Genomic DNA, 25,343 nt, shown 5'->3' with positions numbered 1-25,343 from the left:
ACAGACGACATATATATACTATTAGGAATTGATCAATGAAAATGTGTGTGTAATTTCTATGTTAGAGCAGAAGAAAAAAGAAATATTTAATGTTTGTTTCAAAAAACAGAATAACGTGAATTTATTTTCGTTCCATACATAATACAAGTGGGCGTGGTTGGGTAATTGTATGTCTGCTCGACAGTTTAATTATTCATCTGTGTATACTTTTTGGTCCTGTTTTCAAATTGGTTTTCATTAAGGTCCAAAGGGTCCAAAATTAAACTAAGTTTGACTTTAACAAAAATTTAATTCTTGGGTTTCATTGATATGCCGAATCTAAAAATGTACGAAGATTTTTTCATTATGGGCCCAGTTTTCAAGTTGGTCCAAATCGGTGTCCAAAATTAAACTTTGTTTGATTTCAACAAAATTGAATATATAGGATTCTTCAATATGCTGAATCTAACCATGTATTTAGATTTTTAATATTTGGGTCCGGTTATTAAATTGATCCACATTGAGGTCTAAAGGGTATAAAATTGAACATTATTTGATTTCATCAAAAATTGAATTATTGGGGTTCTATGATATGCTGAATCTAACCATGTATTTAGATTTTGGATATTGGACCATAATAGGTAAATGTCAAATTAATTTTTTTTAAGTTTTTAAGTTTAAGTTCTTAGACCACACTCATTCTGTTGTGTCAACTATTTGATCACAATCAAAATTCAGAGCTATATCAAGCTTAAATGTTGTGTCCATACTTGCCCCAACTGTCCAGGGTTCGACCTCTGTGGTCGTATAAAGCTGCGCCCTATGAAGTATCTGGTTATTACATGTGGTTATGAAATAAATGTTATTTCAATTTGAAATATTTGTGTTTGTCTCAACTGTATTTTACATGTCTTATTCCCATGCCTCAAATTGCTAAAGATTACATTCTAGGAGGAAATTAAACATTACTGTTATGTCCACTGTTCTCCCAGGATTGACATAGGGATAACTAACTGGTTCGTGTCAGCGTCACAAAATTTCAGTTGTAGTTTTATCAGGAACTACTAGGAGTAGTCTCTTTATATTTGGCATAAAGCTTTATCACAATATACAAAATATAGCACTTTTCTAGGTAAGAGGCACAATTCTATGTAATTCACAAAACAATTAAATGTTCCTCTTTTCTGGAAATAGATAACATGAATGTACAAGGCGGCACAGTTTGTACAATGTTGTCTACATTTTCATACTACTTTAGAAAAGAAAATACCCCGATTTCATCTGAAGGAGACGTGCTTAGAATTTTTAGTACTTTTATGATAGTTTTTTTGGTCTAAATTGCAAGGGGTTGCATTCATGTTGAGTCTCTATCTCTTATATGTTAAACAGTTTTATGAATCATTATCAAATACAACATGTTTTAAAAATTTAAGACTGAACTCAATTGTGGCCACTTTAATTTGAATTAAGACAAAAAGCATCTAAAAACTAGACTATTATAAAATGCTAAAATTGAGAAGAACTCATGATGATATTACCTGATGAGTGTGCATAGTATTGTTAATAAAACAGCCCATTTTTAAGTAACTAAAGTCATTTTCTTTTGAATAAATTAATATTTTAAACATATTGTAAAAATGCTCAGTTTAGGGGCAAAAAATGCAAAAAAAAGCGGTCTTCCCGGGTTTACTCCTTTAGTATATTTTTTAATTTAAACTAAGTTAAACTTGGTTTATTCAATTAATATAACCAGTAAACACTAGTTCAGTCATTATTTTTCTTATATTTTGACTATTACATACTTTTGAAAAGTTTCAATTGAAACAGATAAAAAATAAAAAAATCGGCAAAATGGCCATCACGCCTATCTTTAATTATTATTTTATCGTAAGAAGGTATCATTTGCCGAGCACCATTTTCTTGCATTTTGTAGGTAAATATATAAGCTTCATGAAATATTACATTTTATTGAAAATAAAACATGATCTTATAAGATTCAAGCCTTTAAAAATATACACATTTTGCTGAATCGGCACTTTTTCAAAACCATGCAATTTCAACCTGTCAGTGGGGGTATTGAGAAATCTCACAACTTTTTGAATTGTAATAATTTCCTTTCATTTTAAGTTGTTTGTTAAAATATTTGTTATCATTAAGCTGTATTTTTTCTATAAAACAAAAAAAAATCAGATCAAAATACCCTAAAATAGGCTTAAAATGGCCATTTGTCAGTACAGAAATGGACAATTATTGAATGTTCGGCATACACAAATAATGGCTGAATATTTTTTCAAAATATTTTGCACAAATAGTTATTACATATAAGATATCTAAAATACAAAATATCCGTCTGATTGGAATATTTTGGATTTGGACCATATTGCATGGTTTTATCACAGACTGGCTCTTAAATAACTTACTTCGAAGAGATAAATCCATGAATTGATTGTCCTTAAAATGAAGCTGATCTATCACAATTTGTTAAAAGTCATTATGTTTACAGCAGTCTTGCATCACTTCATGTTTGTTTTTGTTTTGTATCATCTTAATATGAACATTTACTCCATGATGGAGCTTCTATGAATTAAATATATATGGTGTCTTTAAATTGTTTTTGAAAATTGCGTCTGCTCTGTTATCATACTGGCATTAATTTTTAAATGCGTAGCATCAAATGTATTATTAATTGTGACACTTGTAAAATTTGAATTAATTATAGAAATATTTGGAAATTATGTCTATGCATGGTATTGATTATTTTGTACGATTTATTAGATTCTATATTGTACATATTTTTATATTATTTTCTTTAAACATAATTGCAAATCCTCGATTGATTTTTTTTCTTTGCTAAGTTCTTGGTCTGTTTAAATAATGTTTGATAAAGAAAACGAACAAGCACAAGTAACTTAGAGTCAAATATTGTTACAAATTAGTGGACAAGTCGTAATAAATATTTATGTTTTTACTGCCATGTTTCTAATGTGGTTCATGAACACGTGGACAAATAAATATTTGCTACATTATGAAAGGTTATTTGTAGAAACGGCGATCGGTAACTCATTGTTCAATTGACACCAAAAAAAAGGACCGATACAAATAATGTTCAGAGGATACAGTTATTTTTGTAGTACGTTTGTCTTTTGTTAATATCTTTATGAAGGTAAAAACAAAAACACCGCATCCCACCTTATATCTTAATTTTTCAATAGTCGTTTAAGATTTATCCGAGTACTCGTGTACTCTAAAGTATTATGACCGAGTATCCGAGTATTAAATTTTAGATCTGGTGACATCCCTTTTAAAAGTAGATCTTCATTATCACTGAACTAGTATATATTTGTTTAGGGGCCAGCTGAAGGACGACTCCGGGTGCGGGAATTTCTCGTTACATTGAAGACCTGTTCTTCTATTGTCGGGTTGTTGTCTCTTTGATACATTCCCCATTTCAATTTTCAATTTTACTTCGAACATTTTTTGAACAGCCAACAAAAAAACGTCACAATTTATACAGATGACTATCTAAACAACTTCTCTATCAATGTAGCACTTCAAAATTAAAACTAATAGAATGTTAATTAGAGGTTTATGTTTCCTCCCCTCCCCCAAAAAAATCAATGATAAAATATTAAGTATGCGAAATTTGTATCTACCTTCCTTGGTAATCTTTTCAAAAGAATAATCATATTCGTTTTCAGATTTGTCCTCTACAAGAACAAATATATGATATTACTTATCATTTATTACATATTATAAAGTAACCTTATACTAATCATAAAGCCTATTTGTAAACCCAGTAAACAAAATATGAATAAAATGTTTCTCGTTGTATCATGCTGAAGATGATATATCTTTACACTATCAAAGTAAAATGTTGAATTAAGGGAATCGCATGATCCCCCAAAACTGCAATACTGGGTGCGTCTTATGGGTCTGCCGCTATCAGTGAATATATTTTAAATTAATTATAATCAAGGGATTATAATTTTTTTTTGAAGTAGAAACCAACGTCTGCCTTTAAGAAACATAAAGACAGTTTGAGTTTGTCCTTAGGAGGGGTTTGGTTTAAACTTGATTGAACAATACTTGCAACCTTATACGTTATTGTTTGACGAGCACGTGCTCAACAAAACACCTTTATGCGTTAATCATGTTAATTTATAATCAACTCGGTCGCATGACCAAATAAAAATTGATATTAACTACGACCCACTATTGGTCTTCGGCTGTTGTCTGCTCTTTGGTCATGTTGTTGTCTCTTTGACACATTCCCCATTGCCATTCTCAATTTTATTTCTATTATTTACATTGCTTAATCTATATCTTCAATCTTTTTTTAAACTCAATTTTTGAACTTTAACAGTTGGAGTAAGGCATGATGAACTATATTTAGTTAGTTAAGGCCACCGGTTTATATAATAAGTAAATAAATCATACCTTCAATAATTTCTTCTTCTCTTTTCGTTAATGCCCTCTCTAACCCTTGTATGGGAGAAAAATGTAAAGTTGTTTACTCATGCACTGGTTAATTATCAATATGATTAAAACTACGAACTATTTGACCAATCATTTAAAGCATATTATTGTAATGGTTACTTTACTAATACCGGAATTAAAATGATCTAGTGGTCGATCGGACTATGATACTTGTATGTCTAATTGCGTTCTGTGTTCTTCGAAAGTAAAATAATCGATCGAGATTTTCTTATTTGTGTAAATTTTACAGTTTTATTCTAAGTTGTGGACAAAATTGCTCTTTCCAAATTTCCTATAGCTATATATGGAGCATCCATGGCGACAGTTGACAGATATGGGTTATATTGCTCTGTTTGAGTTTCCACGAGTTGTTTTTTATAATTGTTTTGTCTTTTTGTCTCATGTTCACGGTGTTTTATATTTTTCGTTGTCAAAGGATTTTGTTTTATTGTTTCATGACTTCTTCTATCGCTTGTCTGATATGACGATTACATACACATACTTACTTTGTATTGTTTGATCCTGCATGCTAAGAGCTTGCTCTAATCTTCTTATGTAGTTGATCTTTGACGTGCACTTTTTGCAGCAAAAATCCTTCGTGCAATGTTCACATGTCACGAAGTTATCTTTTAATCCGATTATTAATTGGTCTGTTTTCACCTCTTTGTTGAATTGGGATTGAAAAGATTCTGTTAAATACGAGTAAATTCCAATAAAAGAGAGACAAAAATTAAAAAAACGGTATTATAAAAAGTTATAAAAAAACGAAATGACAATGATTTGGCAAATAAGGAAAAACGACAAAAAAAACCAACAGGATACAATCTTTAGACTGAGCAACGAGAACGCAACCAAACTCCGAGGGGTATCTCAAATGCTCCGGTAGATAAGGATCCTACTCTACATTAGGAATCTGTAGTGTTCCTCATGTAAATTCTAAATTGTTGATAACTCTCAAATTTGATCTATTTCATTTTCATATAAAAAAGACATTGAAAGTAAACATATTCACTGTACGTTGATTCAGTCCACATATATCAAACGTTGCTATTATGAGATTTGTCATTTATAAAAGTTAAGTGTGTTATAGACAAAAGTTTTACAACATTTCAATAATAAGATGGAACTTGAAAATAACATTCTTTGCACCATGTCTGTTGTATTTTCATCATTTGGTTTCAAAATATTTAACCTGTGTTATCCACAAGTATGTAAAACAAGTAGAATAGTATGTTACAGATTATTTTCAATAAGTCCAGACGAGTGAAACCAACTTCAATTCATTCCTTTTATAAATATCAATTTTACGACGCAAGCTAACCGAAAATGTTTCCTAATTACGTTATATTAACAATTTATTAAGTTTGAATATTCATAAAGGTAATATTATTTTTGCATTTAGGTTTTTTTTCTCAGATTATTTCCTTTATTTCACTTCAACCAATAACGAACTAATATTCATTGATTTAAACTGAGAGAGCAAAACTAACCTAAATAAGAAATTAAAGATTGCTAAACTAAAATTTCTTTACATGATAAATAATGATAATTATGAAAGAATCAAACTCTATTTGTTTTGAGTTTTGAATTCTTTGAAAGTATAAGTCTAAATACAATATATTGTTTCAACTCTTTTATGGATTTTTTGTCTTCAAGGCTCCTCAATTTCGTACTTTATTGGCCTTTTAAACTTTTTAGCTCACCTTTCCTAAAAGGAAATGTGAGCTTTTGCCATCACTTGGCGTCCGTCGTCGTCATCCGTCCGTCGTCGTCGTCGTCGTCGTCGTAAACTATTTCAAAGATCTTCTCCTCTGAAACTACTGAACCAATTACAACCAAACTTTAGCTGTATGATCCTTAGGGTATCTAGAATAAAGATTGTGTTTTATTTTCCATTTTGTGAAGAAAAAAAACATGGCCGCCATGGCTAAAAATAGAACATGGGGGTAAAATGCAGTTTTTGGCTTATATCTCAAAAACGAAAGCATTAAGAGCAAATCTGACAAGGTATAAAAATTTTCATTAGGTCAAGATCTATCAGCCCTGAAATTTTCACATGAATCAAACAACCCATTGTTGGGTTGCTGCCACTTAATTGGTAATTTTAAGGAAATTTTGCAGTTTTTGGTCATTATCTTGAATATTATTATAGATACAGATAAACTGTAAACAGCAAAAATGATCAGCATAATGACAATTTTTCACAATTTGTTCATCATATTTGCTAACTTTAAAAAATCTTCTCCTCTAAAACTATTCAACCAAATTCAACCAAACTTCAACTCAATGATCAGTAGGATGTATAAAATAAAGTTTGTGTTTTATTGTATATTCCGTCAAAAAACATGGCCGTCATGGCTAAAAATAGAACACAGGGTAAAATGCCGTTTTTGGCTTATATCTCAAAAACTCCAGCATTTAGAGCAAATAAGACAAGAAGTTAAAGTATTTATGAGGTCAAGGTCTACCTGTCCTGAAATTTTCAGCCGAATTGGGTAACTGGTTTTTCAGGTATAATGCCCCTGAATTGATGATTTTAAAGAAATTTTGCAGTTTTTGGTTATTATCTTGAATATTATTTTAGATACAGATAAACTGTTATAGCAAAAATGTTAAGCAAAGTAAGATCTACAAATAAGTCAATTTGAACAAAATTGTCAATTGACCCCTTAAGGAGTTATTGCCCTTTAAAGACTTTTTTCACAATTTGTTCATCATGTTGACTTACTTTAAAAAATCTTCTCCTTTGAAACTGCTGTATCAATTTCAGCCAAACTTAGGCTAAATGAGTTTTAGAGTATCTTGTATAAATTTTATAATTTATTTCCTTGTATGTCAAGAAACATAGCTCCTATGGCTAAAATAGAACATAGGAGAAAATGATTTTTTTTTTTTTTGCTTTTGAAGAAAATGCGACGATTCAAATAACATCTAAATAAATTGAAAAGCCAAAATGATGAGAGATTTAACCAAAAAAATTAAGGTGAACGATTCAGGCTCTTGAGAGCCTCTTGTTTGGATTTGAACGTCACTGATGAGTCTTTTGAAGACGAAACGCGCGTCTGCCGTAAATACAAATTTTAATCCTAGTATATATGATGAATTTATTTATCTCCTTTTCAGCTCACCTGGCCCGAAGGGTTACGTGAAACTTTCTCATCACGTTGCATCCGTCGTCCGTCGTCGTCGTCGTTGTCCGTCGTCGTTAACTTTTACAAAAATATTCTCCTCTAAAACGACTGGGCCAAATTTAACCAAACTTTGCCACCATCATCATTGGGGTATCTAGTTAGAAAATGTGTCCGGTTACCTGGCCAAATAATCAAGATGGCCGTAATGGCTAAAAATAGAACATAGGAGTAAAATGTAGATTTGAGCTTATATCTCTGAAGTAAACTTTTAGAGCAAATCTGACATGGGATAAAAGTGTTCATCAGGTCTAGATCTATCTGCCCTGGTATTTTATGGAAATTTTGCTGTTTTTTGTTATTATCTTGAATATTATTATAGATAGAGATAAACTGTAAACAGCAATAATGTTCAGCAAAGTAAGATCTATAACTAATTCAACATGACCAAAATAGTCAGTTGACCGCTTAAGGAGTAATTACCCTTTATAGTAAATTTTTAACAATTTTTATTAGATTTTTGTAAACTTTTACATTCTAAGACAAATTTAACTAAACTTGTGCACAATCATCATTAGGGTATATATTTTTTAAAATGTGTCCGATGACCCTACCCGTTAACCAAGATGGCCGACATGGCTAAAAATAATACATAGGGTAAAATACAGTTTTAAGCTCATATCTCTTAAATCAAAGCATTTAGGGGAAAATCTGTTGTGGATAAATTTGTTCATTAAGTCAAGATATGTCTGTCCTGAAATTTTCAGACCAATCGGGCAACTTGTTGTTTGGCTGCTGCCCCTGAATTGGTAATTTTAAGAACATTTTGCAGCTTTTGGTTATTATCTTGAATATTATTATAGATAGAGATAAACTGTAAATAGCAATAATGTACAGCATAGTAAGAGCTACAAATAAATCAATTTGAACAAAGTTGTCAGTTGACCCCTTAAGAATTTATTGTCCTTTATAGACACTTTTAAACAATTTTAATAAATTTTGTAAATCTTTACAAAATATTTGCCACTGTCACTTATTGGCCAAATTCATAATAGATAGAGATAATTTTAAGTAGCAAGATTGTTCAGGAAAGTTAGATCTACAAACACATCGCCAACATCAAAACACAATTCTGGCATGCATCCATCTGTGTCCTTTGTTTAATATGCACATAGACCAAGGTGAACAATGTATCAGGATGTTGGTTCCGGTTTCCAGATGATTGCTGTTATGCCTTATTAAAATATATGTAATCATCCGATGACGGAGAAAAAAAATGGTATGCTTGTAAAATCTATATGAATCTTCAACTCTGCAAAGGAAATCAAGACTAGATTCCGGTGTAATATATTATCTTATAATTAATACGGTAAAATTGAATGTTGCATGTTTGTGTGATAACCCTGACTTCTAGAATTCCCATAAATAAATCGCATAGGTAACACAAAATATGACTTGTTTAAATACCGACCCTGACCTCCATAATTTCCATTATAAGTATTTACCTTCTTCTGGTTTTGTCATTATTAGAACAGAAGCCGACAACTCCTCTGGTTCAGTGGATTTAATCTTGGACACATTTAATACGTTGGCTAAAAGATTTTTCACTGCCACTTCCAGTGATGAGAAGGATCTAAAAACAAATCTTTGTGTTGTTGTGTGTATTATCAAGATACTGCTGGACTCATAATACACGAAGTCAATGGAAAATTCGTCATGAAAAGAAGATGAATTGTCTTTGATATTAGATGACATCAATGCTACGTTCCATTTGAATGGACATGACAGGATCCATTTGACGTAAAGTAACTCAGTATCTGTAAATGATATATAGAATGTTCGAGTTTAACTTCTTAACGTGGTATGTTGTACTTACTAGGTGAAATAAAGGAATCTAGGATTTAAAATAGATGCTATAATTCAGAACAGCATTCGTTAAGGAACAAGATGTGTCTCAAATCCAAAGAACAGAAATAAAGCATCTGATTGAATTTTGGGAAATGAACTTTTATTAATTATTGAATACATATATGAAAATACTTTACTCTGTATAGAAGAAAAGTCGAACTTCTTCCAAAAGTTCCTAAACCAGATCTAAGTATATCCTTTATCGAACAAGAATGATAAATATTTGTGATTCGTATATTGACTAGTGTTACAACTTTCATTGATGAGAGAAATTTGATTAAAATCGAATGACCCAACTTAATATGCGTTTAAACTTTAACTTATTTGAATGGGTGGCTGAGTGGTCTAAGTAGTTACTACTGTAATTTCTAGCCAGTCAACACTGAGGTTGTGAGTTCGAAGCCCGCTCGAGCAAGTGCCCTCGACTCCTAACTTAATTGACTAGGATTGTCAGTTTTCATATCGAAGGTCGGTGGTTTTCTTCGGACACTCAGGCCTCCTCCACCAATAAAAACTGGCCGCCACGAAATAGCCTACATGCGGTGCTTAAAAGGGGCGTTAAAACACCAAAAATAAAAAATAAAAAAATCTAATTTTAATGTTTATATTTTGCCTTTAGTCAATATGAAAAAAGATATTATTGATAACTTATTATGTGTCTATTTATAGTAGTTTTTAGTAATGGCATGATACCTTTTACATCAGGTGGACTTTCTTCCGGTTCACTCTTATATAGGTCATTCGGGAGTCCCTTTAATTTTAACAAACATTTCAGGTTGTCAACATCTACAAAAATCTCATCTGAAAACATGAAAGATGATGTAATCATATTTAATATTTCATTTTTAGAAATTTAACTACCGCGTACAATTTATGTGAAAATACATTGAATTTTTATTCCCTGACTTTAAATGAAGAAATATGGTTATTTTTTGGGTTAATGATTTTCAAAGCTGTTAATTATTGGTCCAAAAGGACTGTGTACTAAAGAGTCATTAGTGAATGTTAAATGTCTGTAAATAAAGAGCTTTGTGGTAGAGGAAACGAGCTGGAGTCGGCATTCAACCGAAGATATTTATAAAAAAAATATTAAAAAAATAAGACCATTAAATGTTATGTGAAGTCTGCAGCAGATAAGTATATATGCAATATGGTAACCTTTAATCGTACAACGTCTTTAAAAGTTATAAATAAAAATCAGCAGAAACAAGAAGTAATTGTAACAGGATGCTGTTACGAAGTCTACCAAACAAAGCTCCGATAACTCCCCATTCATACATGTATGGTCCCATGTTCATTTGATTTGATTTTTTGTCCCCTACAAGAATATATATGGCTTACGAGTAGGGATCTCCACCATTTACAAGTTTTCAAACAGGAGGGGGTGGTGGTGACCCCCAGGGACTTTACCTACATTTCATTTGATTTGTTTTATTGTCCCCTACTAGAATATATATGGTTTAGGGGTGGAGATCTGGACTGTTTACAAGATAATAGTACATTCTCAAATTGAACGGGGTGGGGGTGACCCCCAAGAACTTCCATCTAATTACATGTGATTTGTTTCATTGTCCCATACCAGAATATATATGGTTTAGGGTGGGGATCTGGACCGTTTACAAGTTTTCAAACAAGAGGGGGTGGGGCTGTTCTGTCTTCAACTTTTGTCTGCACTATAAGTACATATATCGTCATTTTGCAATATTGAATTTGCTTCCCACCAATGTTTGCCTCACGAAAATCTTGATTTTGATACGGATAATATCGTATATGATTAGTAAATACTATAATGTCTCTTTAAAACATATAGTGATAGAAACAAGGTTATATATCAAAAGATTAGAAGATTTTGCCTATTTCGTATGATATATAACTTAACCACGTCTGTCGATTATATGCATTTTTTGGGGAGACACAAATAAGTGTGCACAGTTTTAAATGTTTTTGAGCTTTTGATTTTGACATTTGATAAGCATGATAAGGGAATTTCTTTTTTTTGAATTTTCCTCGGTGCTCGGTTTTTTTTTTTTTATTTTATCTTTTTTCATGAGAAAAAAATCAAACTGTGTTGTGCGAGAATCTATAACATATTTTGGGATGCTATGAATAACAAAGAAGCTAAATTCATTCAAGTATGGACATCACAATATAGCAACTAATTACATAACAATTAATTATGTAATAATTATGTCATAATGAAATTATCACAATTTGAAAGATTAATCATTCTTCTTTCTTTGTTACCTCATTTATAAAATTTAAAGAAGAATGAGTGGAATAACATCAGTTTATAGATGTCTGATTGGGGATGAAAAATCTTTATATTGTGCTACCTAAAACAAAATAATTAGGCAGCAGGTTTCTGTCCTTTATATCCGTATAGGTCAAAGAAGTTATAGGTGCAGGATAATCTTGAGATAGTGATTTCACGATCTCACATCAGTATTGAAATACAACAGTTTTTATGATGAGTATATTTACAACCACTGGGACGATGCCACTGCTGGAGGATTAATTATTATCTGAAAGTATCACCAGCAAGTAGTCGGCACTTATGTGTTGACATTAATTATCATTAATATGGTCATGATTATAAAGTCTACCTCAGGAATAGATTGCCTTAGCTGTATTCGGCAAAACTGTTACGAATTTTTGGTCCTCAATGCTCTTCAACTTATACTTTATTTGGCCCTTTCAACTTCTTTTTTTTTGTATTCATGCGTCACGGATGTAGACAAAACGCGCGTCTGACACAAATACTAAATCTATTATGAGTTTATTTGGTACAGAATATATGCATATCTCACATTGTTGTAAGTTTTATTTTTTATTTTTTATGTTTTTTATTTTGTTCTCTCAAATAAAGGAAACTTTACTTTAATGCACTTTGACATTATTATTTTTTGCGGCAAAAATATACTTGAATATTTTAATTTATGTATGTCATGTGTATGTGACAACCACGACCAATTAAATCAGGAATACTGTTTGAATTAAAAGATAAACCCTAGAAGTTATCTTGTATAAAATAAACAGAGGTGGACAATTTTATTCTATTTTCAACACAAACTTGTTTTCTTAGCATGACAAATATAATTATATAAGATGTAACTGCACTGCAGATGGAATTGAAACAGTGTAACGATTGTTATGTAATACCTGTAAGGATGAGGAAATAAAGCAATATTTGACTTCGCTAACGGTTTTGATAAAAGGATATTGTTTACTTCCGGTTTTTCATATCTAGAGTATGAGAAGTCTAAATGTACATTTCTCTCATATTATCTTTAACATATCTTAATGCCAATCAATGCCAACAGATTGAGATGTTATGTCATCAAAATTGGTCTTTAAAAATTATTTAGACATTATTTATGCTTCAGCTTTTTCTTTGTTTGATACTGTCTTTATTGAGTATTGTTAAATTTTCTCTCCCTCTTTTTTGAGGTTTTATTTCTTTTGTTCAGATTGAAAAATTGATTAATAGAGAGTTGATTCAAAACGTACCATATTTTATGTCATCTGTTTCAAATTTTATCTGCTTAACAGGGATTAAATCAATGACGTCTTGATGAGCTGCCAAGAAACAATTATATATATTAAGTCAACAGATTTAATAAATAGCATTCTCGATTGCTTTGTCATTAGTATATTATTTCCATTAGTACAAAATTAAGAATATCAACTTCGTAAGTATACTGACATATATTTTGTTTGATTAAAATGTCTTGAGAGTGTGCAATGAAAATATTAAAGGTGTTACATGTATATAAATCATTATGTAGCTCCTTCACTGTGAAATAACATATTTATTTACAAAAATGATTTTAAAAAATCCAAACCAGCAAAGGAAACCAGAGTTATGCAAGATGGAGTTATTTTTGGCAAACCAGGTTTGTCTAAATGTTTGTTTTACAGGTTTCTGACAAAGCCGTGTCCTAAATTTCACAGATCAGATTTTTGCCCGGGGTGTAAAGAGACGAGTTTACGGGCAATGAACTGCATGGTTGAACTCCCTGTTGTCAACAGTTCAGCTTGAGCATTTCTGAAAACAGTATGGAAGGTCATACGGGCCATCGAGGAAAAGCTCTTGCCATCACTATAGGCGATATTTGGATTGAAGGGGTTGAACTTTGATATAATTTGTAGTTTTACACTGTATTTTCTGATCAAGTTGGTGTATTTATTTAGGTTTTTATCGAGCAATTTGTATTTGTCTTTTCTTTATTAATCGTTTTGGTGTAAAACTGTCTTATATTTTCTGTATAGTATTCTGTACATTTTTCAATCTTTCTAGTTTTCTTTTATTTATGATGTTGAATTATCATGTTTAATGGTTTGATTTTGAAACAAATAATGCCTATATAACATTTGTGAAATACATTATTGAAAATCCGATATTTACTTACCTTCGGATATACTGGATTTTTTACCACCCTCTGACTTGGAAATGTATTCTGTCTTAATAGCAAAGTTTCCATCGTCTCTTGACTCTGCTTGATTCAAAATGTGCTTTTCATTCAGATCGCCATATTTTGACAACATTGCACATATTACTTTTCGTTCCTCTTTAAAATCAAATATAATAGTTAAATGAAGTTACATAGGGTAAAATCATCTATTGTTCAAAACATCTGCTTATTTATGAAAGTAAAAAATAATCCTTTAAAATGAATTTTACAATCAATTGCATATTCAAAATGGCGTTATTGTGTTGTTGATATAACGACATTAAAACTTTCGTCGGAACTTCAAATGAAAGAAAATATCAAACAAAGTTACTAAATGTATTGAATGTCTAATCAAATATTTTGAATTATCATAAGGAGCAAAAATTGTAGTCATAAACTGGTTTATCCGGCGCAGCAGGTGTATTTTGGATTGAGTAACCTTTTAACTTCATAAAGATAAACCATAGTACCAGATTTGACGTTGTCTTTGATCTGTTCTTTGATTAGAACGAAATGATAATGGTTTTAATTATTGAACCTGATGATAATTAATGCTTTTGTTTATTGTATATTGATTTTTTTCAGAGACAAGTTCAATTTTCAAAACATTCAATTTACGGCAATTTAATATGATGAAAAAAGTAAAAAAATGATCGTGTTAAACATATGCTCCCATATGAATGCGTCGTGTATTTTTTAGACGCAAATAATAATATATAGGTTATTTCAATGTACATCTATCTTTCGAAGTTCAACAAAAGCTATAAAAAAACTACATGTAAGATAAAGATGTGTCACTCTTTTAGTGAAATAAAATGTACCTGGTAAAATACATTTCTCATACACCAACCGGGGAGAACAAAGAAAGAGATTAGCGTAATAAATGTACATGATATTGTGTAAATCGTATTATTCCCAATAAATTGAAAAACTCTAAATTTACCAACAATACTCAATTTTCCAATCGATATTTACCCTCGGTGACAGGTGAAGTGAGTGCAAGTTTTAAGCTCATAGTACTCTCAACAGATGTATCAACTTCTCCAGCTTTAACTATTCTGTCCAATAGACTGTTGATAGCATACCACAACGTCTCTACGCTTTTGAAAATTTCTCTGCTTGATTGAAGATGTAGAAGTAAACATTTCTTTTCAGCTGACTTAACTTCAAACTGTTTTTCATCTGTTTCGTTCTCGTCGTTTGTAATCTGTTTTAATGCTTTATCTTCGTCAAGGACAGAGGATTCGATTTCGCATTGCAAAGAAATAGCTGATAAAAAAAACAATAAAACTTGAACATTTGTATAAAGTTTAATTGCAAAAAATCTTAAAATAAAAAAAATCGTGTTTTCTCCTTAATCTTTTTCATACATTTAAGTCTAAACAATATCTTAAACATATTTATAATTAAAAAAAAAGAAGGGATCATAATGTGATGTTTGAATTTGATAATATATGATTATATGCCACGTTCTTAAATATGTTTATAACTAGGAAGATCATTCAGTTTGGAACAAACAAGTAATTTTATAATTACACTCAATTTTTGCACCAATATTCCAGGTATTATTTTTTAACTCTTAATCCGTACTATATTAAATCAATAAGATTATTTTTTTTCAGTAAAGTATAAGAGTATACAGATTTGAATTAAATGTGAAATGATTAAATGGTTAGGTATTGGTAGTCAGGGATTAAGGTAATTACCTTTTTTATGTTCATATACTTAAGTTTAATATCAGATCAAAATCGCCTTTATCAGTTCAACAAAGTTAAGTTCATGTTTATGTCAATGAAATAGATGGGGAAGATACCTTATTTTTAAAGTAAACAAAATCAAACTTGAAACTTGAATTCTTTAAAAGAAATTAAAAATGTTAATATGTTATTAAAAGAAGTTAATGACAAGCACTAACCCTGATCATGTGTGCAAAAGTAAATCAGTGGCCTTATTTTAACAACAAGTCAAGAACAAATTACTCACAATTAGATGCAGATTTTGATGAGGTACTTCTTTTTTCGTCAGCCCGTATGCTTTCTTCTGAATCAAAGACGGAAACCGAAGAATTTAATTTGTCTATCCGTTGATTAGCTAAAACGCCTTTAAAAATAAATAAATTACATACATTGATTAACTTTTACAATGATGGCCGTGCAAATGTTAGAGTTTTAGATACACCAGGTGTAAGTAAAACAGTTAAGGAGTCGCTTGAAAAACATAGTACAATTGCCAAAGAAAAACAATGTTGTGGAACATTATAAATCTTTTTTATAGCATAAAAGTACATAAAATGTATAAGTAAATTCGTCTGGTGTAAATGATAGCCTGTAGACTTGAATATATATATAAACCCTTTAGTGAGTTACAGCCTGTTTTGAGTTACATATGGTAAAATGTGGTTGATTAGCTTGAAACCAAAGAAATGGTCTGTGATCAAATATTGTTTTTAAAAAGAACATTGTAATCAAATGATTCCGTTCAGAACACTTGATGCCATCCATGTTTTTGTACGTTTTCTCTTGGAGTCATATGTGCATCTTTAATTTATTGCTTGATACATCATTCATTCCATCGTTCATTCATCCATCGGTTCTTTTGCGGCTGTTTATATTTCATGCATATTACACATGATTGTGATTTGTGTATATACACTGTGTTTACATGTCTCACAATAAGTCAATTGTTTTATGTATTTCTTCCAACAAAGTTATTATATATTTACCTGTGCTCGCTATATTATATTAAACGCCATTTTGTCCGAGGTTATTGTTGCCGATCTGTTGTTCTACATCTCCCCCTTTTTTATATTGTATTTATGGTAATTGTGTCATAGATTAAACTTATTCGTTCTGTATATGTTTACTTGTTTTTGTTAAAAAAATATTGAGTTAAGCCATTTCAATTTATATTTTATAGCGCGTCTTTCTATATTATAATGTTACACTAATACTTCAGGTCAGGGTATAGGTTGACGCCTGTTCAACGTTTATACCCGCTGCATTTGTTTGCATTTGTCCTTAGTCAGGAACCTGTTGGTCAGTGGTTGACGTTTGATGATGTTGTTCATAAGTGTTTCTGTTTCTCGTTTCTTATATAGATATGACCGTTGGTTTTCCTGTTTGAATGGTTTGACGCGTGCTGTTCGATGTAATGGCTTACTTTTCACAAATTGTGACTTGGATGGAGAGTTGTCTCATTGTCACTCATATCTATTTGCCAACAAAGTTTACTAGTGACGAACACACAGTCACATGTACTAGTATATCGACTCGACAGGATTTTAGCTGTTAATTGTATATATATCATACACTTTTAAATTAACCTAGCAATAGAGATTCCACCCTTTCGAATTTTTTTTCAAATTCCGTTTTCTGTTCCAACTGCTGTGATTGCACGGACTGTAAAATATTTTTCGATGCCGCTACATCTGCATAGAGTGGCTTAAAACCGTTGAGATGGTTCACTGTCTGAAATAAATGTTATTCGATCAGGAAACGCTTTCCCGAGAGATTTCCCAAAGTCAATATAAAGTTTATTGTATCATTGCTATGAACTTATTTATGCTTCAATCTATAATATTGGAATCAAATGTCAAAGTTTGTTTTTTAATAGTTTATTAGAAATAAAACGTGCAATTGTCATTTGATTTGTTTAAATAGTTTTATCGTAGCGTCACTGACGAGTATATTGCAGTTAAAACAAGAGTTTGGCATCCTAACATGGCATGATTAGGGATTTTAACAACCCATTGATCAAGTGCACAATTGAGATATAGGACGATTTTTACCCAAGCATCGAATTCAAACGTCTATGCTGATATGATATATCGATATTGGTACAATTATGTACCGACACATTGCTGAATTAACTGTCAATTAAATGCTGAAATTTTTAACACACTTATCTCTAGTCGTAGTTGACACTTTTTAAACTGATTTTGGAGATTTTGGGTTTTAGTGAACTTCTATTTAGATTTGATTTGACTTTCTATCTATGTTGATTCTAGCGTCACTGATGAGTCTGTTGAAACTATTTGTAGAACAGACATACTGATTTACGAACCTAGCATATTTGAAGAGCTTTTACTAACCTTGATGAGTTGATCACTAGATTCTTTTAAAGTTTTTTTCAAATCGTCTACCGAAGAAGTTTTTATTTGGGAAACTTCTTTTTTGAACTTTTTTAAACATTTATTCCCTAGTTCCCCGGCGAATCCATACGTTGCTACCTCCAGTGAATGCCAGTGGGTCTTAAAATCTGATTCATTAACTTGTCCGTTTCCGACATGAGCAAGAAAGTTTCTTACGTTCTTCGTGCATTTTAGCCAGACCATGTTCATCTTCCTAGGGCAACAATGTTGGACCACATCATAAAACAATGTAACATCTAAACTGTCAACAGTAAGTCCGCTCCTTGCAGAATACATACACAAACAGTACTGAGTGACTTTTGTCCCTTTCGTTTTTTCGTGATTCGGCTGTGGTGAAGAAGTGTCATCAAACAGTAAATCAAATTGTTTCTTGATCAGACATCCTCTTTTGCCTGCCGAGGCAAGGGAATGTATATAGCATTCGCAGCAGGATATTTCCGGAAAACATTGATGAAACAATACGTGTTTGTTGTGTGTATTATTAAGAAAAGTTTCGAACTCTATTTTGTGAAGCATATTAAACTCGAAGTACATGTGCATCACATCGATTGCTGGACCTGTCGTAAAAGCCCAAAGCTGCAGGTAAAATATTCTTTCCTCTATATCAGACATTGCGTTTCAGTTTGTCAAGCTGGAAATATATATACAAGTCAAAATTTGACTAAAATTTACTCAGTCGTAAAACATTTGGAAATGACGTAACGTCATTTTCTGATTTCAAACAAATAATTTTTTTTCTCAAAAATTGTACATGAATAAAGATGGAATCGACTTGTCACTAAAGGTCGCACTAAAAATAATGAAAAAGTTACACGTAAGTTGATACACCGTCTACGCCAAAATGAAAGAAAACGAGCTATTGGGATGTTGGCAGCAGGAAGGACTCAAATGCAGCCGGAACATTGCGATCCTAGATTCTGTCGTTGGCCAAAATACAGTATCAAGGGCAAATAGTTGTCCATAATAATATTCTACTAATACATATAATAAATGGACATTTTTTACAATTTTAACTTCTGATTTTCAGACAAAAATGTATGTGTGTAACTGTTACATGCTTAAATAAAATGCTCCACAGGGCGCAGCTTGATACGACTGCAGAGGTCGAACCCTGAACAGTTGGGGCAAGTATGGACACAACATTTAAGCTTGATACAGCTCTGAATTTGGATTATGATTAAATAGTTGTCACAGCATAAGTTTCTGACACAGATTTAATGTGGTCTAAGAACTTAAAAAATTTTAAATTGGACATTTACCTTTTATGGTCTAATATCCAATATATAAATACATGGTTAGATTTAGCATATCAGAGAACCCCAAGAATTCATTTTTTTATGAAATCAAATAAAGTTCAATTGTTGACCTTTTAGACCTCAATGTGGACCAATTTGATAAGGGGTCCAAATGTCAAAAATCTAAATACATGGTTGGCATATCAAAGAACCACATATATTCAATTATTGTTGAAATCAAACAAAGTTTAATTAAGCACCCCGATTTGGACCAACTTGAAAACTAAGCGCAGTCAAACATCTAAGTAAATGTTAAGATTCAGCATATCAAAGAACCCCAAGAATTCAATTTTTGTTAAAATCAAACTAAGTTTAATGTTGGACCCTTTGGACCATACGGATGTATTCTTCTGACCTTTTAGTCTCATTCAGTCTCGTTGAAATCTCGTTCTTGAATAATTTTCAAAACATGTGATAAAAGTGGAAAATATCAATGAATTTTAAAAATATTATAATCAGACATAACTCTGTGAAAAAATTTTGTATTTACTATAATGGTTTTTGAGTAATCCAGTTTACAAATTTTACGACCAATCAAGTCAGTATTTTAAGCCAAAATATTGAGAAAATGGGTTAGGGATACAAAAAATTATTTTACTAGAATCATGTACATCCCATATCATTTTTGGGTTCAAATTTCTAAGATATGTTCGGTTTGCCCGTGTGTGTTCTGATGTCATAGATTTTAACGAACGTAATCAATGCATCACTGGTAAATTGTTGTGTCAGGGATTTCGATACCATAAATTACTTAAAACTTTTACTAAATTCTTTCATAGATACAAAGATTTGATTAGTAAATTTGGCTATACCTGTAGAAAGCTTATTAAAAATGGTATTTCACATCCTAAATTTTATGGTAATATTGTACTTAAAGCGAGGAAATCACTATGTGATCCTTGTAAACTCATCGAACCTTTAAACAAACTTATAAGTAAGGGTTATCGTACCGATATTGTAATAAGATCTCTGAATATAGTTCACATTGGCACTAATATTGATATTGTCATAAGCAAATTAAAACATAACTAAATTTCATTATCTTTTGAGGCGAGATGTATAGAGACACAGACACGTTAACTTTTATTTCTATAGAAGTCGCTCTTCACTATACTACTACCTGTCGATACATTTATTTTTGGCATTGCACAAGTCATGTCTTCTTTGACTATTAATGACGTTAAAATACTAAATCCCTGTGATGTGTTTTAGTCGATTTTAGTCTCTGATGCATGATTTTTTATTATTAATTGGTTTTGGCTTTTAACTAGCTGTCAGTAACTGCGAGTACTCTCAAATCGTATTTTCTTGTTAATTCGACCTGTTGATACTGTTTATAATGCCTTTTTGTCATTTTTTATTTATACGGATCTTGTCTGTACACCAGCTTTGATTATTTGTAATATCTTCACTTATTCTTACAACATTTGTATAAACTTCAAGATTATAAAAAAAACGGTTTTTTTCTAAAGTGAACATTGATTGGTTAAATATTTCTCAGTCATGTCCTGTTTTTGAATTTGTTTGTTAGCTTTTTGGTCATGAATGTTTGTCTCTAATATTTAATTAACTGTGCATTTGTATTCAGATATCGCAGATCAAATTTATTCGTTCATTGTTTAATCATACGTTTTTTGATTGAGTTAAGTCTGCCAATTGATATTTTATCGTATGTTTTTCTTTGTTATGATGTTATGCTATTGTTTCAGAAAAAGGGAGAAGGTTTGGATCCATTAAAACGTTTAATCCCGCTGCAAATGTTTGCACCTGTCCTAAGTCAGGAATCTGATGTACAGTAGTTGTCGTTTGTTTATGTAATATATACGTGTTTCTCGTTTCTCGTTTTGTTTATATAGATTAGACCGTTGGTTTTTCCCGTTTGAATGGTTTTACACTAGTAATTTTGGGGCCCTTTATAGCTTGTTGTTCGGTGTGAGCTAAGGCTCCGTGTTGAAGGCCGTACTTTAACCTATAATGGTTTACTTTTTAAATTGTTATTTGTGTGGACAGTTGTCTCATTGGCACTCACACCACATCTTCCTATATCTATTTATAACAAAAAAAGTTGGAATAATAATCATTTTATTCTTGAAACTGAGAAAAATCACAAAAATACAAAATTGAGAGCATGGTAAATTTTACACAAAAAAGCGTCAAAATATGATAAAACTTTCTTATATTAACACCTACCTATAGTTTTTTTAAGTAAAATTAATTCAGATTTGTCCACTTCATCTTTATAGAAAGTATGAAGAAAAGTTTAATTGTGGAACTGTGATTTTTTTCACGATATTAATAGCCTAAAAATAGGTAAAAATCGATGAAAAATGGGAAAATCACCAAAATTGGGCATTTTCAAAGGGCCGTAGCAAAAAAAGAAGTGCACCACCATATGATTTTTTCCTCACCAATTGTTTTGTTACAGTCTTCTTAACACAAAAATAAGGTTAAGAAAAGAAGTTTAATTCTAGAAATTTTTGGCTCCTTAGAGGTGTACATCCTTAATGTAGAACAATTTGAAAACGTGACCAAAAATTAAGAATCTAAATACACGGTTAGATTTGGCATATCAAAGAACCCCAATAATTAAATTTTGGATGAAATCAAACAAAGTTTATTGATAAATAGATTGTGTTTTTCAAGTTACTAGTAGATACAGTCCGGTCCAACGATTGACAGAAAAGAGCGACGATTTACAAAAACGAACCGAAAAGAACCGAAAAGGACCAAAAAGGACCGAAAAGGACCGAAAAGAACCGAAAAGAGCATTCAAATAATTATTATTTAAAGTTAAAACAATGTATATTTTTATACACCAATTTTCCCCCTCGTAATAAAGGAAGGTATAATCCAAATTTAGACTGTACATTTATATGGATATGTAGACTTACAAAAAAGTTAGATTCCCCTGTATCAGATTAAGGCATTTAAATATTTTTGAAAAAATATTCAAAGTGTCATTTCCGTTGTTTTCGAAAATAGAATTGTAAAAATTATTTGACAAAAATTTTAATTCCTGCTACATGAAAACCTTGGCAAAACTTTACGATGTTCTTGATTCGTTTCAATTTCTTAATTATTCAATTTACGGTATAAATAAACTCATCATAGATATCAGGACTAAATTTTCATGATATATACGCCAGACGGGCGTTTCGTCTACAAAAGACTTATTAGTGACGCTCGAATCTAAAAAAAGTTTAAAAAAGCCATACGAAGTTGAAGGGCATTGAGATTCAAAATTCCTAAAAGTGTTGCAAGATACAGCTAAGGTAATCTATGCCAAAGGTAGAAAAGCCTTAGTATTTCAAAAAAAATTGGTAAACAGTTAATTTATAAATCATATATCAATATCAATGATAATTCATGTCAGCACAAAAAGTGCTGACTACTGGGCTCGTCACCCTAAAACAATGGACTACGTGGGAATAAAAGGAGATTAATCAATAAAAAAAATACATCTGTATCTATATATTATAAATTTTGTGCAAAACACAGTCAATTCATTTCATCTTTCAAGAAATATAAATAAATGAAAAGCACACCCGGCCGCTTTCGGTATAATTGATAATTGTTTACTCTTTATATAGCCGCCATAATAGCGTATAGATTAAAGGGTATGAAAAAGTTAATGGCCTGTTGATTTCTATTAATATTATCTAATAAACTACTTAAAACAGATATATAGATTAGTGAAACGATGTCAGATGGTGATAAATGTTGGCCTGTGCTACATGTATCTATAGAGATACTTGTGCATGGAGATAACGGGACTTTTCCTTGAAGAATTCAAATCCTTGACAGGTTTTACGTGTTTAACCCCAGACTGTATCTGAGTATAACCCCAGACTGTATCGGGTTCGACGACTTACAGAAAAGAGCGACGATTTACAGAAAAGAGCGACGATTTACAGAAAAGAACCGAAAAGGACCGAACAGAACCGAAAAGGAGATCGAAGATTTTTGTAATCGAAGAAAATTAGTTACTCTGTTACACATCAATTTCTTTGTCAAAACTTCATAGAGTGTTATGAAACTTTTGCAGTAGCTTTTTAGCAATGAAAAGATAATGTCTGAAGCCAACCTTTGAACATATATTTTATTCGTTTTTAGTATTTCTCTTATAGATGGACTATATTTTTTTACAGTTAACATTGAAAGATAGTCTGGGATAAAACAAAAATTACATGATAAATTTGTAAACCTTCGTGGACCAAAAATTGCATCTAAAGAAAAAGTTGAATATTTTAATAAATTCTGTATTTTACTGATAAATGGACTCACTTTTTAAGTCAACCTTTCACTTTAAAACTGACAGCAGCAACTGCAGGCGAGACCCCTTATGAATTTTTGATATATGAATAAAATTTCTTTTCACTGAAATGGAAGAACAAGGAAATAAGCTAGTGTGCAGAAGCAAAAAATTAACTTTGTGCTCAATTAATGTTAATTATTGACCGTTCTACTATAAACCTGTGTTCACGTATCCCGATTAAACCGTTGTTATGCTCAAAATTTAACTTTTCACACTTAGGGTAAGATTTTAGTTGTGGTATTACATGTATTATCAAAAATACATTATTATGACATACAGATATCCTCAGCTATTTCTTGGAGGTCGATTGCCATTTTATTCACGTATGCCGTGCTTCATTTGAATTTGATTGCAATACCGATGATCCCATAATAATGGGAAATTTTTTTTGTCATTTCGTTTTGACAGGGGTTTTTTTTTTTCATTTTTCTTAAGGTGACAATGTTTATAAGATTTTGTTTAACTCTTTACTGACTGTTTATTTCTAACCAATACGATAAGTTCAATATTGGTTATATGCACTGGATAAAAAAAATAAAAAATAGAGACTCTAAATAGCTTATCATGGACTTTCCAATATTATAGACAAGAATAGAATTCATGACCATAAAAAAAATGTTGATCATGTATTGCTGATCATTTACTGCGTTTAGTTTCTCTCTATCTACTTTTTTTTTTTTTTATCAAAACACAAAAAGAGGGTAAACCACTCCACTTTAAGGGCAATCACTCCTATGAAGAGTGGCAGTCTACCTATATCGGCAAAATTGTACTTATTTGTGGATTTTGCCTTGCTGATTTTTTTTTTTATTTAGAATTTCTTTGCATCTCATTTTTATCATATAAGGCAAAACACAAAACAGATGGTAAAACTTGTCATGACAGGCCAATAACTCCAATATGGGGTCGTCGTAAAATTTCCTTCGTATGGTTTGAAATGTAGATCTTGTCTTGCTGATCACTTGTGCAGTTACGGTGCATTACGTTTGTGCGCATTACCATTGTAGTTAACTTTCTATCCGATAAAAAAAATAGAGGCTCCAAGGAGCCTGTGTCGCTCACCAGATATTTTTATTTACAATTGATGCATGAAATAATGCAACCGTTATACTTTTGCTTTAGTTTCAGAGATATGAGTCAAAAACTGGATTTTCTCCCTATATTCTATTTTAAGCCATGTCTACCATGTTGTTTGGCAAGCAGGGTCATCGGACACATTTTTCAACTAGATACCCTAATACTGATTGTGGTCATGTTTGGTTTAATTTGTCTCAGTTGTTTCAGGAGAAGACTTTTGTAAAAGATTACAAAAAAAAACGAAAAATTGTTAAATTTGACTTTAAAGGCCAATAACTCTATCTATAATAGTATTCACGATAATAACAAAAAACTACAAAATATCCTTAAAATTACTAATTCAGGGGCAGCAAACCAACAACGGCTTGTCTGATTCGTCTGAAAATTTCACATAATCAAATATAGGTCACCGTATGGCCTTCAATAATGAGCAAAGCCAATACCACAAAGTCAGCTATAAAAGGCCCCAAAATGACAATGTAAAACAACTCAAACGGGAAAATTAACGGCCTTATTTATATAAAACTAGAGGCTCTTAAGAGCCTGTGTCGCTCACCTTGGTAT

General features: G+C 31.3%; 2 protein-coding genes across 2 annotated transcripts in view; one reads left to right on the top strand and one right to left on the bottom strand.

The window, feature by feature from the left end:
- LOC139482234 (uncharacterized) overlaps window positions 1–25,343 on the top strand; it is a 398,699-nt gene that overhangs the window by 45,687 nt on the left and 327,669 nt on the right. The window lies entirely within an intron of this gene.
- LOC139482228 (uncharacterized) overlaps window positions 1–25,343 on the bottom strand; it is a 44,844-nt gene that overhangs the window by 15,836 nt on the left and 3,665 nt on the right. Inside the window, exons 2-12 of the mRNA XM_071265961.1 lie at window positions 18,033–18,723; window positions 17,265–17,409; window positions 15,926–16,042; window positions 14,918–15,211; window positions 13,901–14,059; window positions 12,999–13,067; window positions 10,185–10,292; window positions 9,089–9,400; window positions 4,962–5,144; window positions 4,417–4,461; window positions 3,633–3,686 (exon numbers count right to left, since the gene is read on the bottom strand). Coding sequence (XP_071122062.1) covers window positions 3,633–3,686; window positions 4,417–4,461; window positions 4,962–5,144; window positions 9,089–9,400; window positions 10,185–10,292; window positions 12,999–13,067; window positions 13,901–14,059; window positions 14,918–15,211; window positions 15,926–16,042; window positions 17,265–17,409; window positions 18,033–18,704 — 2,158 coding nt within the window. The 5' untranslated portion in view covers window positions 18,705–18,723. The remainder of the gene's footprint in view (window positions 1–3,632; window positions 3,687–4,416; window positions 4,462–4,961; window positions 5,145–9,088; window positions 9,401–10,184; window positions 10,293–12,998; window positions 13,068–13,900; window positions 14,060–14,917; window positions 15,212–15,925; window positions 16,043–17,264; window positions 17,410–18,032; window positions 18,724–25,343) is intronic.

The sequence above is a fragment of the Mytilus edulis genome, chromosome 7 (genome assembly GCF_963676685.1).
Source record: "Mytilus edulis chromosome 7, xbMytEdul2.2, whole genome shotgun sequence".
NCBI lineage: Eukaryota > Metazoa > Mollusca > Bivalvia > Mytilida > Mytilidae > Mytilus > Mytilus edulis.
The sequence above is the reverse complement of the archived record's forward strand: the minus strand, read 5'-3'. Positions and strand labels throughout refer to the sequence as shown.